General features: G+C 34.9%; 1 protein-coding gene across 3 annotated transcripts in view; it reads left to right on the top strand.

The window, feature by feature from the left end:
• HERC2 (HECT and RLD domain containing E3 ubiquitin protein ligase 2) overlaps positions 1–16,963 on the top strand; it is a 103,869-nt gene that overhangs the window by 50,002 nt on the left and 36,904 nt on the right. For all 3 annotated transcript variants that reach the window (XM_042866358.1, XM_042866359.1, XM_042866357.1), the window contains exons 39-63: positions 189–373; positions 763–910; positions 1,003–1,199; positions 1,446–1,676; positions 2,228–2,363; positions 2,907–3,050; positions 4,803–4,945; positions 5,155–5,422; positions 5,559–5,701; positions 6,709–6,807; positions 6,897–7,065; positions 7,179–7,304; positions 8,077–8,185; positions 8,324–8,463; positions 9,444–9,634; positions 10,466–10,571; positions 10,743–10,834; positions 11,417–11,592; positions 12,060–12,171; positions 13,749–13,830; positions 13,950–14,093; positions 14,602–14,692; positions 15,761–15,938; positions 16,332–16,413; positions 16,500–16,671. In XM_042866358.1, the coding sequence (XP_042722292.1) occupies positions 189–373; positions 763–910; positions 1,003–1,199; positions 1,446–1,676; positions 2,228–2,363; positions 2,907–3,050; positions 4,803–4,945; positions 5,155–5,422; positions 5,559–5,701; positions 6,709–6,807; positions 6,897–7,065; positions 7,179–7,304; positions 8,077–8,185; positions 8,324–8,463; positions 9,444–9,634; positions 10,466–10,571; positions 10,743–10,834; positions 11,417–11,592; positions 12,060–12,171; positions 13,749–13,830; positions 13,950–14,093; positions 14,602–14,692; positions 15,761–15,938; positions 16,332–16,413; positions 16,500–16,671 (3,664 nt within the window). The remainder of the gene's footprint in view (positions 1–188; positions 374–762; positions 911–1,002; positions 1,200–1,445; positions 1,677–2,227; positions 2,364–2,906; positions 3,051–4,802; positions 4,946–5,154; positions 5,423–5,558; positions 5,702–6,708; positions 6,808–6,896; positions 7,066–7,178; positions 7,305–8,076; positions 8,186–8,323; positions 8,464–9,443; positions 9,635–10,465; positions 10,572–10,742; positions 10,835–11,416; positions 11,593–12,059; positions 12,172–13,748; positions 13,831–13,949; positions 14,094–14,601; positions 14,693–15,760; positions 15,939–16,331; positions 16,414–16,499; positions 16,672–16,963) is intronic.

Genomic DNA, 16,963 nt, shown 5'->3' with positions numbered 1-16,963 from the left:
TAAGGAAGCTAGTTACAGGCTCTGGAACTTAAGTTAATAGTTATAAGAATGGTTTTATATGTTCTGTGTTATAATTTGTCAAATAAAATCCACACAAGAAACTGAAGCTGAACTCCAACCCAGTAGTATATACAGAATTACGTATCTGATGGAAAAGTTAACTGTTACATATGTCTATCTATTTTTAGCTTCCTTGCCAAATAAATTGGTTTATAAAGAGCAACACAGGAGCTGGTGCACACTGGGTTTCATTCGAAGTATAGCACTTATGCCTCAGATGTGCAGCACTCTAAGTACATCTCAGTGGATAACATTGCTAATGAAAATTGTTGAGGGGCATGAATCTTTCACTGCTGCTTCACTACAAAGACAGGTAACGTGTGCATTTCAAAATTACTTTGGTTTGTCTTTAAAGATGAAAACAAAATGAAAACAAAACCAACAAGATGTGAAATGTGCCTATGTATTTTAGTATTATGTCACTTACGTTTTTCCTACTGCGTGTTTTTCTGCACTAAATATTGCAGAGGTGTTGGATTCACTTAAAATGTGACAATAAAACATATCTTAGCATATTCCTTAGCAAGCCAAACAGAAATCACAGAGCTACTGATTTGCTATAGCCAGGAAGAAATGAGTGTGATGGAAAATACTACACAGGGAGGTTAACTTGATAAATATTCTTCTTCTACATTAATGTTTGAGAATTTCCATGATACTTGATAACTGACTGGAATAATGCTAATTTTGTTCTCATTGTAGATTCTTGCTGTGCATTTATTGAAAGCAGTACTTCCGTCCTGGGATAAAAATGAAAGGTCAAGAGACATGAAATTTCTTGTGGAAAAACTGTTTGGTTTTTTAGGCAGCCTGCTTAGTACTTGTTCTTCAGATATCCCACTACTCAGAGGTAGAGGAGTTTTTCTCCAGTGGCTTATTTTTACGCATGGAAAATGTGTGCTTTAAACTGATAACTGTTGTCTGATTACTTTTTCTTTTCAGAATCTACTCTGAGAAGGAGAAAAGCCAGACCCCAAGCATCTCTAACTGCAACTCATAGTAGTACTTTAGCAGAAGAGATAGTGGCACTGCTGAGGACACTCCATTCGCTAAGCCAGTGGAATGGACTCATAAACAAGTACATCAACTCTCAGCTAACCTCCATCACCCACATCTTTGCAGGAAAACAGTCAGAAGGGGTAGTTTCCACGTTTTAAAATAAGCTCATTTTTATAGCAATGTTTATTTTGAAATGATAAATATTAAATGTAAACAATATAAATGTAAACAATATTAAGCTTAATTTTGAAACCATTTTTTATATTTATAAATGTATGTGTTTGTGTTGTAATTTTTAAATTGAAGTATGTATAATTATCTTTTATTTTAAAGCAGATGGAAGTATATGTTTTCTCCCTACAGTTAATTTTACTGTTCCTTGGTAGGCCGTTTTGGATGACTACTTTCCTGACACTGAGAATCCAGAGGTGGGAGGCCTAATGGCAGTGCTAGCTGTGATTGGTGGCATAGACAGTCGCTTGAGGCTGGGCGGTCAGGTGGTTCATGATGAATTTGGAGAAGGCACGGTGACGCGCATCACTCCCAAAGGGAAAATCACTGTGCAGTTCTACGACATGCGAACATGTAGAGTGTGCCCTCTGAATCAACTAAAACCAGTACGTTTGTTTTCTTTGGACTTCAATGCAGGGAAAGGTGTGTTTTTGTGAAATTAAAGGCGCTGTTATGATGCAGAGAAAATACTAGTTCTTGGTTGAGTAAATACTTTGACATTCAAGACTTACAGTGCTCTGAATGCTAAACTAAGATCATTATTTGGGGAAGTGAGGAGAATGGATTCAAGTCCTTGACTTGAGGTAAAATCTCAAATCCCGACAATTTGATACACGGATCTTGTGTGAGAAAAGCTTGTTTATTTTCTTTATTTGCTAACTAGTGTCGAATCTCTTAGGTGTTTTCACTTGAATCTTAATCTCAAATTGGTTAGTATGGATTTAGTGAATGCACAACCAAAGTAAGTGTATAGTAAACTTCCAATACAAGCTTAGGAGTTTGGTAAGGAATATAAATCTCCAGTTCTTCCTGGGGAAGAACAATAATACAGATGTTACTTCTTCCTTTTCCTTAGTCAACAAAAATTTGAACTTGTGAATGATTTTGTAAAATACTTCTTCGTTTTTTGTTTTTGTCTGGTTCTTCCTGTGCCCAGCTTCCAGTTGTGGCTTTTAATGTAAACAACTTGCCTTTCACTGAACCCATGCTATCCATTTGGGCTCAACTAGTAAATCTGGCTGGAAGTAAAATAGAAAAACACAGAATGAAGTCTCCCCATCAAGGTCTTTCAGGTACAGTTATTTTTGTTGTTGTTGTTTTAAAGGGCTAGATATTCTCTGGGGAAAATACTGGAAACAGCTAGTGTGCGTAAGAAAAAAGATTTTCTGGAACTTTACCTTGTTTCCTAATCAACGTTGGATAATATGTACTTAGGAGACAATATAGCTGGGGAAGAGTTGTCCTTCGTCATGAGTGGGATACTGTTTTTACTTTGAGAAAATGTAAATGTGGCTTAGGGCTGGGCTTGTTCTGTTGAATTCTTATAAATACTGTTGTATGTATATGACAACTACTCATATATATGAGTATCATATATTAGCTGCATGGTTGTCTGAGGTGTGGAAAAAAGAAGTGGTATTTTTGTCACAAGTCATAGAATATATACAGACTTGTTATTTAGGTTCAAACTAATATATATTCGATAGCATTTCATAAGCTTTCACAAAGAATTAAGATGTGAACTGATTTCTTTGCATTGAGGTTGTATGAATACCACCCGAATTCTGTAATAGAAAATATTTATAGTGCTAGTGACTGCTTAATGTTTCTCGTAGGTCAAGTGGATTTGGATCTGCTGAGATGCCAGCAATTAAAGCTGTACATTCTGAAAGCAGGCCGAGCTCTGCTCTCTCACCAGGATACATTAAGGCAGATCTTATCTCAGCCAGCTGTTCAGGAGAGTGCATTAAATCCTGGAGGTATTCTGAAATGCAACTTGAGTGTGTCACTGTTTAGAAGTTAGAACATATTACTGTGACCCTGGCTAATTGCAGTTAGAGCTTAGAAATTAGGTTTGCCTTCTAAAGATCAAAAATTGAAGGTTAAAATTCAGGAGTGCTTTAACTTTGTTTATTAAAAGCTGCTGCAGAAGAAGCAACATCTCTGTGGTTCTAAGTGATATGACAGCAATTTGATTTATTACTGTAAATGGATTGATACCATTAATCCATTATGATTATAAGAGTTACAGTGATCAGTTTACCATTTAAATTTCTAAGTCCTAATATAAATCGAAGTTTAACTCATAAACATAGTTGTAAAGATTATTTCTGGAGATTAAGAAAATGTTCAGAGGCATCCCTTTCATCACAGAGAGATCACTGCTGCACAGCCTTCTGCTTCAGCAAGGACAGCTCAAATTAAGCTTTCTCTGATATTGGACTGTATTCTTGGATTGTGATCATGACTGTGAGCACCCACCTGGTGTTCTGTTATTAGTGAGCTGTCCAGTGTAGGGAGAGATTACATTGTGGCCTTCATGTTGTATGTTGTATTCATAAGCCTGCATAAGAATTCAGGAGTGCAGGAATCAAGTGTCTCTGTCACAAAAGCACTTTAAATTTTCAGCTTATCTTTAGAAGAATAAATGAGTCAAGTTTTTTGAAACTGAAACATTTGAGTTTGCAGGATTTGTAGATCTTCCATAATTACAAAGCTTAAAGTATGAGATCTACTATAGCCATTCCTTGGTATTCAGATGTTTTGTGGTTTCCAGTGCAACAAGAACCAAGGTATAATATGTCTAGCAGAATCTCAGGAGGACTTTAAGGAACTGAAGTTTTAATGTAATGTAAAATAATGTAATAATGATAAGCATGTGCTATCTCTAATGAACTAATGAATATATGTTGAATTTAATTATATATTTATGATTTTATTTTCAATCATCAAATTTTAAATCAGCAAGAATAGCCTTTTTTTTTTTTTTTTTTTTTCCTCTGGGGATGGAGTGTTACTTCTACCATCATTTTTCTAGGAAGGAGAAAAAACCTGCAACACTATTAAGTGCATGAAGCTCTATTATTGTTCCAAATATTTTATCATCCTCTTTTTAGAATTAAATGAGCGAGAATACTTTTCTGTGATATCCACAGCAAAGATCTAGGAAACATGAATATGCTAAGAAGAAAATAATATCAAATATGAAAGTTGGAGAATTGTAGAATTGTGAAGCAGTTGATTCAAAATGGTGTATTCTTTTGAAGGAACAGTAAATACTGATTGGGATTGTTTCACACTAGGTGTAATAGAGAGGGAAATGACTCAGTCCAGGAGGAATATACTATGGTTATTGGATCAGTTTGAGAAGGAAATAGGTAGTTCTTCACAAAGCAGTTCATTGTGGACTTCTATATAATAAAGTTATTGTAAAAAGGTCTTAAATTACTCTTAAATTACTTGTGCACTTTCACCATCTAATGAGCAGTTTCTATAAGGCATGTGCTAGTGAATTTTTGTAAACCTAGTGTTTAGCATTCACAAATGTCTCATTTGCTTTTTGTATGGAAGTTGTGGTACATTTAATCTTAACATTTAATCTTAAATATCTTTCCTATGGGGAACTGTTGTAGAAGTAACAATATGTTTTATCTACTGATAGGCCCCCAAATAAGTCCCCTGGTTGTCTTATACTACATGCTTATTGTTTAAAATACTATTTTTGTTTCAAGAGGATGGAGCAGTTGCCTCTCCTGACATAGGAGATATGTCTCCTGAAGGACCTCAGCCTCCCATGATTCTTTTGCAACAACTTTTAACAGCAGCTACGCAACCATCACCTGTGAAAGCAATATTTGACAAACAAGAACTTGAGGTAGAGTCTTTGTTTTCTGCTAATAAAAAATTTAGTAAATAGCCCTTTCTAATTCAGGTTCCATTTAAAACTTGTTAAGCTATGGTTTTTAAAAAAGAAAAAGTGATACCGAACTTTTTTGTTAAATAACCGTTAAGTTCAGTCTTGCACGCACATCCTGTACTGAACATGCTTGTTTTATTTGGACTGGTGTCTTTGTTCTCATTTAGGCTGCTGCTTTAGCAGTATGCCAGTATCTGGCAGTAGAGTCTACTCATCCTTCAACTCCGGTGTTTGAAGACTGTAGCTCTAGTGAGGCTACAACACCCGTGACTGTGCAGCACATCCGACCCACGAAAGTGAAAAAACGCAAACAATCTCCAATTCCACCTCTCCCCATTGTAGTACAACTTATGGAAATGGGATTTCCTAGGAAAAACATTGAATTTGCACTAAAATCTCTGTCTGGAACCTCTGGAAGTGCTTCTGGATTACCAGGTATTTTGTTCAGGTGACATTATAGAGAGAATGAAATTTTGCAGATTAAAGTGCTATGTAAAATGGATCAACTTGGATGCTATTCTAAGAATGCTAGAGAATGCCTCAGTAAGAATGTGCTTGTTTTATGTGTTAGGAGTGGAAGCTCTCGTTGGCTGGTTGTTAGATCACCCTGATGTTCAGATTACTGATCTTTCTGATGCTGACACTGTCTCTGATGAGTATTCAGATGAAGAAATAACAGAGGAGGTGGAAGAGGCTGAAGCTGCTTGTCCTGTGGTAAGTATCATTTTCATAAAAGCTAAGTCATGCTAACTGACTGCACATTTTGTAATTCTTTTCTCTCTGTACTTGGTTGGAGTTCAGAAACGTTGTGCTTCTCCAGGCTTTCGAGACCATGTTGGCCATGTGCTTCTAGGAGATAGTGTAAATTAATTCAGGAATAATCTGTAAATATTTATGTAAGAGAAACACAGAAGGGGGCAGTGGAATTGCAAGTGTTTCTTTCACTATGGGTAACTGTATGTATATCTGATAGTTCTCAGTTTTATGTAATCTGGTCTGTGCAGTGGAGTAATATTTGCCAAGGACTTCTTTTTGTTTATTTTTTTTAACTTCCTTTGGCTGAAAAATAAAAAGTGAAACTTGCTGGTTCCAAAGTGTGACTAAAGAATTAATGAATGAAAGGCAAAAAGATACCAATAAAATAACACTTTTTCTTCACGAGGGCATTTTTCAGACATTGGCCATTAAATAGCTTCCACGACAGAAAGATAGAGATGTCTTTTTCACCCACTGTTCTCTTTTTTCCTGTGCAAACACACAGCCTAAGGAATGTAATACGAGTGTATGTATACTAGGCTAAGTAGATTACTCACAATTCCTCTCTGCACTAGTTTTCTTTGGTAGACAGTTCTCACATGAGCAATGTATAGATTGTTTCACACATTCTGAAAATCTGCAGCTATATTCTTTGGAAGGTTGTTCTGGAAACTAAGCTTTAAAGTAGAACATGAACGGTAGCCCTGAGGAGGGTTGATTTGAAGATTTTTCTTGTTCTGGCTTTATCACTTGATTATGATTACTTGATTACAATCCAACAACAAATATATATATATATATATATATATATATATATATATATATATATATATGATTTCCTATCAATGGGCCTAGATATATATATATTTGTTGTTGGATTGTCTTAATTTTTCTACTATTTATTTGAATTGATAGCAAACAGATTTTGTGACTGATACACGTTTGTGTTGGATTTTTTTTTTCAGTCCAGTGGTGCTGTTGTAACAGAGAGCCAGACATACAAGAAACGAGCTGATTTCCTGAGTAATGATGATTATGCTGTATATGTGAGAGAGAATATTCAGGTAAGCATGGAGATGAAAGCTGTAGGGAAAACTTAATCCTTTTTTTAATCACTGCAGAGCTATGGCATTTTGTTGTTCTTTTTTTGTAGGTGGGGATGATGGTTAGGTGCTGCAGAACCTATGAGGAAGTTTGTGAAGGAGATGTAGGCAAAGTTATTAAACTGGATCGAGATGGATTGCATGACCTCAATGTACAGTGTGATTGGCAGCAAAAGGGTGGTACTTACTGGGTCAGATATATCCATGTTGAGCTTTTAGGTAAGATCACTGTTAACTTCTTTTTATCAAAAAACTGGCATGCTATACAAAGGGACGTTGGTTTTGGAGGGTGGGAAGAACACTTATCTTGTATTTATTCTTGCTACTGCTAGGTTTCCCGCCACAGAGTTCTGCCTCTCATATCAAGATAGGTGACAAAGTGCGAGTGAAAACCTCGGTTACTACGCCCAAATACAAATGGGGATCAGTTACTCACCGAAGTGTGGGAGTTGTCAAAGGTAATGCATGTGCAAAAGGGGTCATGGGTAATAAAACTGGAAACCACAGAGACTTTCTGCAGCATTTAAGGAGAGAATATTTTAGACATACACTAATGTGGGATGTTGCTTGATGATGAGACAACAGAATATATTTGACGTCAGTGATAAATTCAGAGATGCATACTCTGTGAATGCCCCTTTTTGAGCTCTTCTTGAGATCTTTAAGAATCTGCAGCTTCCTGCACATTCCTAATTCTATTTATATTTTGTCTGGATAAGCCACAAATGTAATTAGTGTCTAAAAAGTTTATGCGACTTGAAGACTTCGTATGAAAGTGCATAATGCTAATGGCAGCCTGTAAGTGAAATAGAAATTATCCATAGGGCCTCAGTAATTTTTTTAAGAGATTTTGGTCATTCTATTTGTGCTTAGAAGAACTCTCTTCCTTTGGAATTCAGTCAAGAAATTTAAATACATTTTTTCTGTATTCTGTTTAAATATATATTCTATTTATATCATATATATTAAGTAACTGTATGTAGCTAAAGATTTTTTTTATGTATTATATGTATTTATATAAACAAATAAAAGGTTTTTCTTGCCTCTTTTCTTTTTCTCTGCCCTTACCCAGGGTGTCTGATCAAGTCAATATATAGCTCCATTAAAATAAAAGATTCCTTATGAAAGTAACTTTTTTTTTTTTATCTGTTGACTGTGGTGCTGGACACTTTCTGTTTGATTTCAGAGTGATTTGTAACACATAGTATTTTCTGTATGCTTTTGCAACAGCTTTTAGTGCCAATGGAAAAGATGTTATCGTAGACTTCCCTCAGCAATCTCACTGGACTGGCTTATTGTCAGAAATGGAACTGGTCCCCAGCATTCATCCTGGAGTAACGTGAGTGATGAATTAGTCTATATAGTTTATCCATTGGCCTTACTACCTTGATTCCGTTATCTTGACTGATGGCACAATTAACTTCTACAATGGAAACTGCTCAAAGTTTATATACTTTTTGTTCTTTCGTGAAACCAGGTGTGATGGCTGTCAGATGTTTCCTATCAATGGGCCTAGATTCAAATGCAGAAACTGTGATGATTTCGACTTTTGTGAAACCTGTTTTAAAACCAGGAAACATAACACCCGGCATACTTTTGGCAGAATAAACGAACCAGGTAAGTTTCAGAATCCAAGTGTTTCATAGATACATTTAAAATACAATGAATACAATGTTTTAAAATAGCAGTTTTGAATTATAGCTTCTTATCATAATAAATGTGTTTAGACAGCAGAATGTTTTTAACATATCACGGTGATGTTACAATTGCACATGCTGAACTACACCAAAATGTCAATGATTAAGCATTCTTTGTAGTGTTAAATAAGCTAAAAAAATATGGCTGCATGGCAATAACTCTGTCAGAACTGAAGAGAAAAATAGTAGAATCAGCCTTTTCAGTTTAAACATAGGTGACAGGACAACAGGTGCAACCCTGAAATACCTAACATTCATTCTTTGACTCTGTAACAGAAGCTATAAACATCAGTGCAAGGGACATAGAAGTAAATTTTTGCAGGGAAGAAAAATATGGCTCACTAACCTTCCTTATTCCTTAATAACCTTCAGAATCTTTTTTGAGTGGTTAAGATAGCTGTGTCTATTGTCCTATAAGGGATTTCTGTTGAGAGTTGGCTATATAGTTTTCTGTACACCAGCAGAGAACATGAATTCATATGTTGTGGGCCTGTTTTTTCAACTGTATGTATGCATGGCCATAAATTTTGATTTATATTTCAAAATGATGGAATATCTTTATGATTTTAGTAATCACTCTTAGTAATTCCTAAAGATATTATACTAATTTTCCATAATTTTGTAATACTTATTTATTTTTTTTTACTGAATCATGCTTGGTTTACAAATCAATCATAAGAACAAAAAATATGACAACACAACCACAGATGACAGGCATGAAAATGTGTATTCAAATGAAGTACTTGCATCTCGTTTTAAAAAGCAATCAATTTCAAGCTCAGCTGGCATTCTTACATTTTTTACCTTGACACTATAAGTCTGAAGTCTTTGATTTCTTCCATTTCCTTTCACATTGTTATGGGTTTAATAAAACAAATTTTCTTTCATTTAACAATGCAGGTCAGTCTCCAGTGTTCTGTGGGCGTTCTGGAAAACAGCTGAAGAGACGACATAGTAGCCAGAGGGGAATGTTACTGGATGATTGGTCAAGGATAGTGAAGAATCTGAATGTCTCTTCCTCTGTGAATCAGGCTTCACGTCTTATTGATGGCAGTGAGCAGTGCTGGCAGTCTTCTGGCTCACAAGGAAAGGTAACCTGAAATTGTAACGTCTTTATTTTGGCAAATCTTTTCATAGGGATAACTACTTACCTCACTTTGCTAATGTTTTTGTTATTTCAAGTAAGAGAGTAAGTAATAAAAACAGGCATCTGAGGTACAACTGTGTTTCTTCATAATAAATGTCTATTTTTTAATCTATGCATCATCATTATTTCTTGGAAATTGTGAGGAAAACTTATGATAATTTATTATTTTTTTGGAACACGGGGTGATCATTTTATTCTGTGGTTGGCCATAGGTAATTTCAACAGCCTGTTCAGTGTAGTAACTGATGACAATTCTTAGCAATCATTGTGTATGTTTTACTCAAGTGAGTTTGTTGTTCTTATTTAATAAAACTGTTTCTGACTATTTCTCTCTTGTTCTCCTTCATCTCTTCTTATTGGCCCATAGAACTGCTTGGTGGCCGGTGTAGGCACTGGGATTTGCAGCTAGGCTTCTCTCCAGTGTGTTTTGGTGCTCTCTTAGTAGCTATGCTGAAAATATCCCCAAGTATCCTTCCTTCAGGTTGTGGGTTCTCACTAACCAGAGATTTACATTGTGTTCCATTTTTTTGACCCATAAGAGCAATGTGCTTTCTCATTCTTCTCCGCAGTGTTGCTCTTGAATGAAATCAATTACTTGCTGCTGATGTTTCTTTTGTATTAAGAGCTAGACTGGCAGGATTTCCACCCTTGTAGATGTTTTTTAACTACCCAAGAATGTTTTTCATTCTTTGTTGAAAAACAGTATGTGTATTCTTATTAATCATAAAATGGTCCTAAGAATACTATCTGAAAATGAAATTATTTCTTACCCTAGCACTGGATACGCTTGGAGATTTTTCCAGATGTTCTTGTTCACAGACTAAAGATGGTAGTGGATCCTGCAGACAGCAGCTACATGCCCTCTTTAGTCGTAGTGTCAGGTATGTGAATGTTCTCTGAGAAGCTGGAAAAATACTTTCTTTTTAATGCCCAGCAGCTTCTATTTTATCTAGTTTCGTTTAATATCCATTTGTCTATTTAATATATGTAGTGTCTGTTCCCGACACAAATTGTGTTTTACTGTGTCTTTCTTTCAATGCTTTTTTCACTAGGAGGCAGTTCCTTAAATAACCTTATAGAGCTGAAGACAATCAACATAAATCCTACAGACACCACAGTGCCTCTTCTCAGTGATTGTACAGAAGTAAGTGAAGTTTCTGTAAGGAGAATTATTTTTGTATGTAAACTGAAAATTATTTTGTTGCAACAGATGGATCAAAAGCACTGTTGTGATTATTAAAGCGTGGTATTTTGCTTTTCCTGCATATTAGAAGCATTTCTGGCAGTTGTAAATTTAATTATCCTGATGAGTTTTACTGTAAATCGCAGTGCAACTCTATAATATCTTTTAGCAGTCAATATATTTTAGTTTTTGTTTCTGATGTAATTCAATACACCTTTGAGCCAAGGTGGCATTCCAGTAAACATAAATCTGGGGTTCATTTTAGTGGGTGAAAAAGCTCATTTCAGATAGTAATTCTGAATGTTTTCAGTAACAGCAAGAAGGAATATGTACTGAATTTTCAGGAGATTTAAAGTGAAATCGTTCTCAAATTTATGAGGCCAAATGTTTATCTTAAAGTATACAGTTCTGAAAAGCAAAATATTTGAAGTTGCTGATTAATTTTGTTACGGTGATGAAGTCGAGCAAAAGTTGAGGATCTTTCCTGTCTATTGTGAACATGCAGAGAACCCAAAAGATGGTGATCTAGTTTTTTCTTCTTAGTATCACAGGTATATTGAGATTGCAATCAAGCAGTGCAGAAGCTCTGGAATCGATTGCAAAATACATGGCCTCAGCATACTGGGACGTGTACGTGCAGAGGATGAGGATTTGGCAGCCGTCCCTTTCCTCGCTTCTGATAATGAGGAAGAGGATGATGACAAAGCTAATACTGGGAGGTAGGTAACTGCAGGTGGAAAGAAGTTGGCAAAGAGACTTGGTTCCTATATATTCTATTCAGAAGATTAATTGTGAGGAGTGCAACTTAATTCGGTTGAATGTAAAGAGAAATATACGTGTCACAACTGTGGGTAGCTCATTTGTTGATAAATACTTGAAAATTACCAACTGGTAAGTTGGTAGCATTTTGTACGGTTCCTTTTGATTTCTGAAAATGAAAATTTCCTATGTTTGTACTTAAAATGTAGTGAATATATATATATATATATTTACCATTACTCAGGAGAAGAAAGATATTTTGTGTAGTTTTATGTTTTTATTTTTCATTGATACCACTCAATTGTGATGACTTCATTTGGATATTGAAACCATTCAGAAATGTAAAATAAGTAGATAAAATAAAAATATGGTTGTGCTATAGTATATAGGTTGCTAAACTGACTTTTTTTTCCCTAAATACACTCAGTCTTGTTAGAAAGAAGGCAGCTGGGCTGGAATCAGCAGCTACAATTAGAACCAAAGTTTTTGTCTGGGGACTGAATGACAAAGATCAGTTGGGAGGACTAAAAGGTTCCAAGGTATGTTTGTGGTTTAAATATTTTTAGTATAAAACACAGGCAGCTAAAAATAAAATGTGCAAGCCTCACACAACTCAAATTAAATTCCAATTTAATCAGAATTTTAAAGTTTATTTTATGGCTTTTTGATGTTTAGACATGTGCTGGCTGGAAAACCTGGGGCAAATTTACATTTTGGCTGTTTACCTGAAATGTAGTATGTTGTTTTTTTTCTTTTTTTTGTTTTTTTTTTTTTAGCAGGCACTTAATTACTTATTTTACATGATAGCAAACTAATTTTTTTAAAAATCTGTATCACTCTCTATACTTTGTTCTTTTAAAGTTTTTTTGCATGTGTAAAATGTAGATAGCAGTGAACTTTTCTATTACGTGTAAGTGGAGCTAGTTCAGTAATAATAAAAAAAATTCAAATTAATGCTGTCTTATTAGTGTAACTATAAGTGCAATTTGAGAGAAATTTCAGGCCAGTATGCAACTGCTTATATATAATTTTTGATATGATGCAAGATGGGAGAGATGCTAAAAGCATGAATTTATGCTGTAAATAATGTGAATTGTTGCTCCAATCATCCTGACTTCCTTTGACTGAAGTGTCTCCCTGTAGAAAAGGGAGTTAAATAGGACAGTTAAATTGAAGATGTGAGGGAAGAAAAAAATAAAATGCATGTATAAATATGAATGAAATCTATGAAGATTAAGCTAAGCTTCTTTAGGTGGAAAAAATGCTTTTATGAACTTCAACACTTTATTTTGAGTTCTTAGTAAGTATTATTATTAAAAGTTACATAAATTGATTAATTAGGATAGTAATTTCAATGCTAGTTTACAAATGTCCTACAAACTTTTTTACTCATATACTGCAATGAAATAGTCTGTTGTAAATGTTTCAGCTGCTTAAAAATAACTGAATGTTTGCCTCTCTTATAAAAGAGAATAAACCAGGTTTTCATGTGTGTGGATTTAAGACTCTTGTGAAGGGTGCATTGGTGTCTTTTTTAATACATATCTAAAATCTGCTTGATTAAAGACTATTTTGTAGTAACGAGGAAAATAGGTTGCATGTGTTGTTTTTTTTCCTTCTCAAATTGGTCTATAATCCTGATTGCTAAAGCATTTTGCTACTGAAAAAATGTACGTGTGTTGTGATTTAAACTGTGTTGGTTCACACTTTCAGTTAGGTTCGTTTTGCTGTTATGCTTTTCTTCAGAACTGAGTTGTTTTTTCCTCAAGAAAATAACTATACTAAAAAGAAAATGATTGTTTTTATCCCATTTCATTTTCTCTCAGAGTTTATCATGGTTTCTGCATTATATACCTTTTCTTGGTTCCTGTCTTTTGTGTGATCTGTATTAATGGGTATCTGCAAAGTGTTCAAATAATATGAGGAGTTTTCATGTATAATATGGTTGGACCGTAGGACTAGATGATCTTGTAAGTCATTTCCAACCTTGTGATTCTGTGATTCTATGATAATAAAAGTGATAAATGTCAGAGTTTTATCACTTCAGAATAGCTCTTTTCTATAATGTATACAACTGCAAAATATATTGGAATGATTTTTTTCCTGTCTACTCTAGATAAAGGTTCCTTCATTTTCTGAAACCCTGTCTGCATTGAATGTTGTACAAGTGGCTGGAGGATCCAAAAGCCTTTTTGCAGGTAATACAAGTTTAAAGTATGTATCATTATTTAAGGGCAGAAATAAATTTCCATTTGAGAAACATTGATGGCATTACAAACTATTTTTGTTTTTTTTTTCCCCCCCCCCCCACTTTTAGTGACTGTAGAGGGTAAGGTATATGCTTGTGGAGAAGCCACAAATGGAAGGTTGGGTTTAGGAATATCCAGTGGAACTGTGCCTATTCCCCGCCAGATCACAGCTCTCAGTAACTACGTTGTAAAGAAGGTGGCTGTTCACTCAGGTCTGTTGTTATTCTTACATATATAACTGGAACATTAAGCTTAAAAATAGAAATTGTTTTGTAGTTTCTTTAGTGCTGTAATGCACCAGAATATTTGATTTTTTAAAAGTTATTTTTTAGTAAGTACAGGTTGTTTAATTCTGTGTAAGATATTAAATTCTATGAATTTAGACCATACCTAGTTTCTTAACTACTGGAAAACTTATAGTAGACTCCAAAGGAAGTATTTTCATGTTTTAAATATTGTTAAATAGTGGTTTGTTTGCTGATTTCCTTGCAGCATTGACAATAGCAAATTAAGTTGTTATTTGTATTTTTAATGTGCCAGGAAGCCCATAGTCACAAACATTTTGTTTTAAATTAAAACATGTTGAAGCTTTTAAGAACGCAGCTAACTGTATCCACTTATGCAACTACATCGTAAATACAAAGCAATGTCAAATCTCTGAGATTTTTGCTAGACTTTCTCTACCTGCTTGAACACTTAAATTTGAGTTTATACTTTCAGGTGGCCGGCATGCTATGGCGTTAACTGTAGATGGAAAGATATTTTCGTGGGGTGAAGGAGATGATGGTAAACTTGGTCACTTCAGTCGAATGTAAGGATACCAGTTTTATCTGGCTTGTAGTAAGAGAAGATTTGCTTATAGCTGTGCTGTGACATGCAATACCACTACTGACAATGGCAGAATTTTTAACAGAAATAAAATGTCTGTGTTCTGAAAAGATTTTTTTTCAGCAGTGTATGTCAACAGTGCAGCAATTGGTAGCAGTTTCCATAGAATTCTTTATTAGTTTTTTTAATGTTACTGATGGAATAATATACTTCTGGAGTTTGAGTTTTCTGTTACTGTTGTAAGTTTTACTGAGCTACTTTGACATGTAAAACTGTATTGATTTTACACTCCTGAGCACTAACAGCTCCTACTGCAACTCTGCAAGTTTTTTTGTAGCCTGTTCTTTGAGCAGAATTCACAAATTTGACATCTAGAAATAAATCCAGTATTTCAGTCTTCCGTGTGACAATGGTGAGGAAAAAATTAAATTTGTCAGAATTTTTCTTCATATGTGACATAGAACAAAGTTTTGGAAGAAAAAGAATAGACGTGGCCTGTGGTGAGGGGGGGAATCTTTGTTTATTGCTCTGGTATATTCCAAAAAGCTGCTCAGAATACATAGAAAGTTACAGTGCCCAACTCAGTGTTTGTAGATGTGACAATAAATAAATATTCCAAATTGTCGTTGTCAAACCTATGAAAAGGAAAGTGCAGTTTAGAGCAGTGTTATTATTTTATTGTTCAAATGTCTTGCATTTTTTGTAACATCTTAAAAGAGAAACTTGAAATTCTTGCTGTAGGCATTTCATGGGAGAATTTCACAGTGTTTCACAGAAGCCATATGTATGTTTATAAAACATTAATAGTGACTCTAATATAATCTTACGCAACAGTATTAGCAAAAGTACACTGTAATACGTTAAGATATGTTTAACTGGTATAAATTTAAAACTCGTGGTAATAAGGAATTAATATTGGAATCACGAGTTGCATCTTATTTATCTTTAGATTACTGTTAATTTTAAGTACAAAATTTTTTGAATTGTAGAACTTAATGTACTGTACAACTCTTCAAAAAATGATGATATATTGTTTATTTACTCTCTTTAGGAATTGTGATAAACCCAGACTGATAGAAGCACTGAAAACCAAACGTATCCGTGATATTGCTTGTGGCAGCTCCCACAGTGCTGCCATTACCTCTAGTGGTGAGCTGTATACATGGGGTCTTGGAGAATATGGAAGGTTAGGACATGGAGATAATACTACACAGCTGAAGCCGAAGATGGTAAAATAATGTTTCTCATCTCTGATGAAATGTGAATGTGCTCATTTAGTAAATTGTAAAATAAAGGTAAAGCAAATCCAAAACCATAAATGCAGTATGATAATATTGTTTTGGAGTGATCTGATCGGGCTTTGGTACACCTACCTCTGATGTGCTAAGTATTTCAGGAGGGCTGAAAAGATGCAGTCTCTCTTGCATTCAGAGCAGCTAGTGCTGTTTTGAAATGCTGTTTTGAACATACATGTCGTGCACCTGTTCTGTCACTGAGCAGTGTTGGATCTTGAGTGAGCAGGACTTGATAACCTGGACGTCAAGTGTAACAGCTTGAAAATGTTTGTAAAGTTTTAAAAACATAATTAATGTATTTGAAACATCTCTTTCTCTCTTTTGCAGGTTAAAGTGCTCCTTGGACACAGAGTAATTCAGGTTGCTTGTGGAAGCAGAGATGCTCAGACTCTTGCTTTGACAGATGAAGGTAGAAATATCTTTATCCAGAAGCTGGATATCTGGCACGTGGGAATACTGTGATCATTGTTTGACCTACAGTTTGGTGTTTGTTAGGTTTGGTGTTTTCTTGGGGTGATGGTGATTTTGGAAAACTGGGCCGAGGAGGAAGTGAAGGATGCAACATTCCTCAGAACATTGAAAGACTAAATGGCCAAGGCGTTTGTCAGATTGAGTGTGGTGCACAGTTCTCGTTGGCATTGACCAAGTCAGGAGTGGTATGGACCTGGTATGTGAAATTTGCCAGAAAATATTTATAAAGCAATTGCTAAGTATGTGTTGTATTTACTGCTATTTGATTGCCTTAACCCCATCTGTACTTCATCTGTGTGATGACTTTGTCTTTTAAATAGGGAGCTCTTGGAGAAAAGCTGCGATCTATTCAGTTGCTCACTGTGTCTTGTATACTGTGCCTACATACTGAATTATGTGCTGTACTCTGCTAGAATTCCTGAGTCTCACTGAACATTTTCTCTCTTGAGAGTAATGAAGTATGCAAAAGAATGTTAAATTAAGACTTT

Source organism: Lagopus leucura, unplaced genomic scaffold (assembly GCF_019238085.1).
Source record: "Lagopus leucura isolate 7727_CA_CO unplaced genomic scaffold, USGS_WTPT01 Super-Scaffold_100001, whole genome shotgun sequence".
In the NCBI taxonomy this organism is placed as follows: Eukaryota; Metazoa; Chordata; class Aves; order Galliformes; family Phasianidae; genus Lagopus; species Lagopus leucura.
Note: the sequence above shows the minus strand (reverse complement) of the source record. Positions and strands in the feature narration are given on the sequence as shown.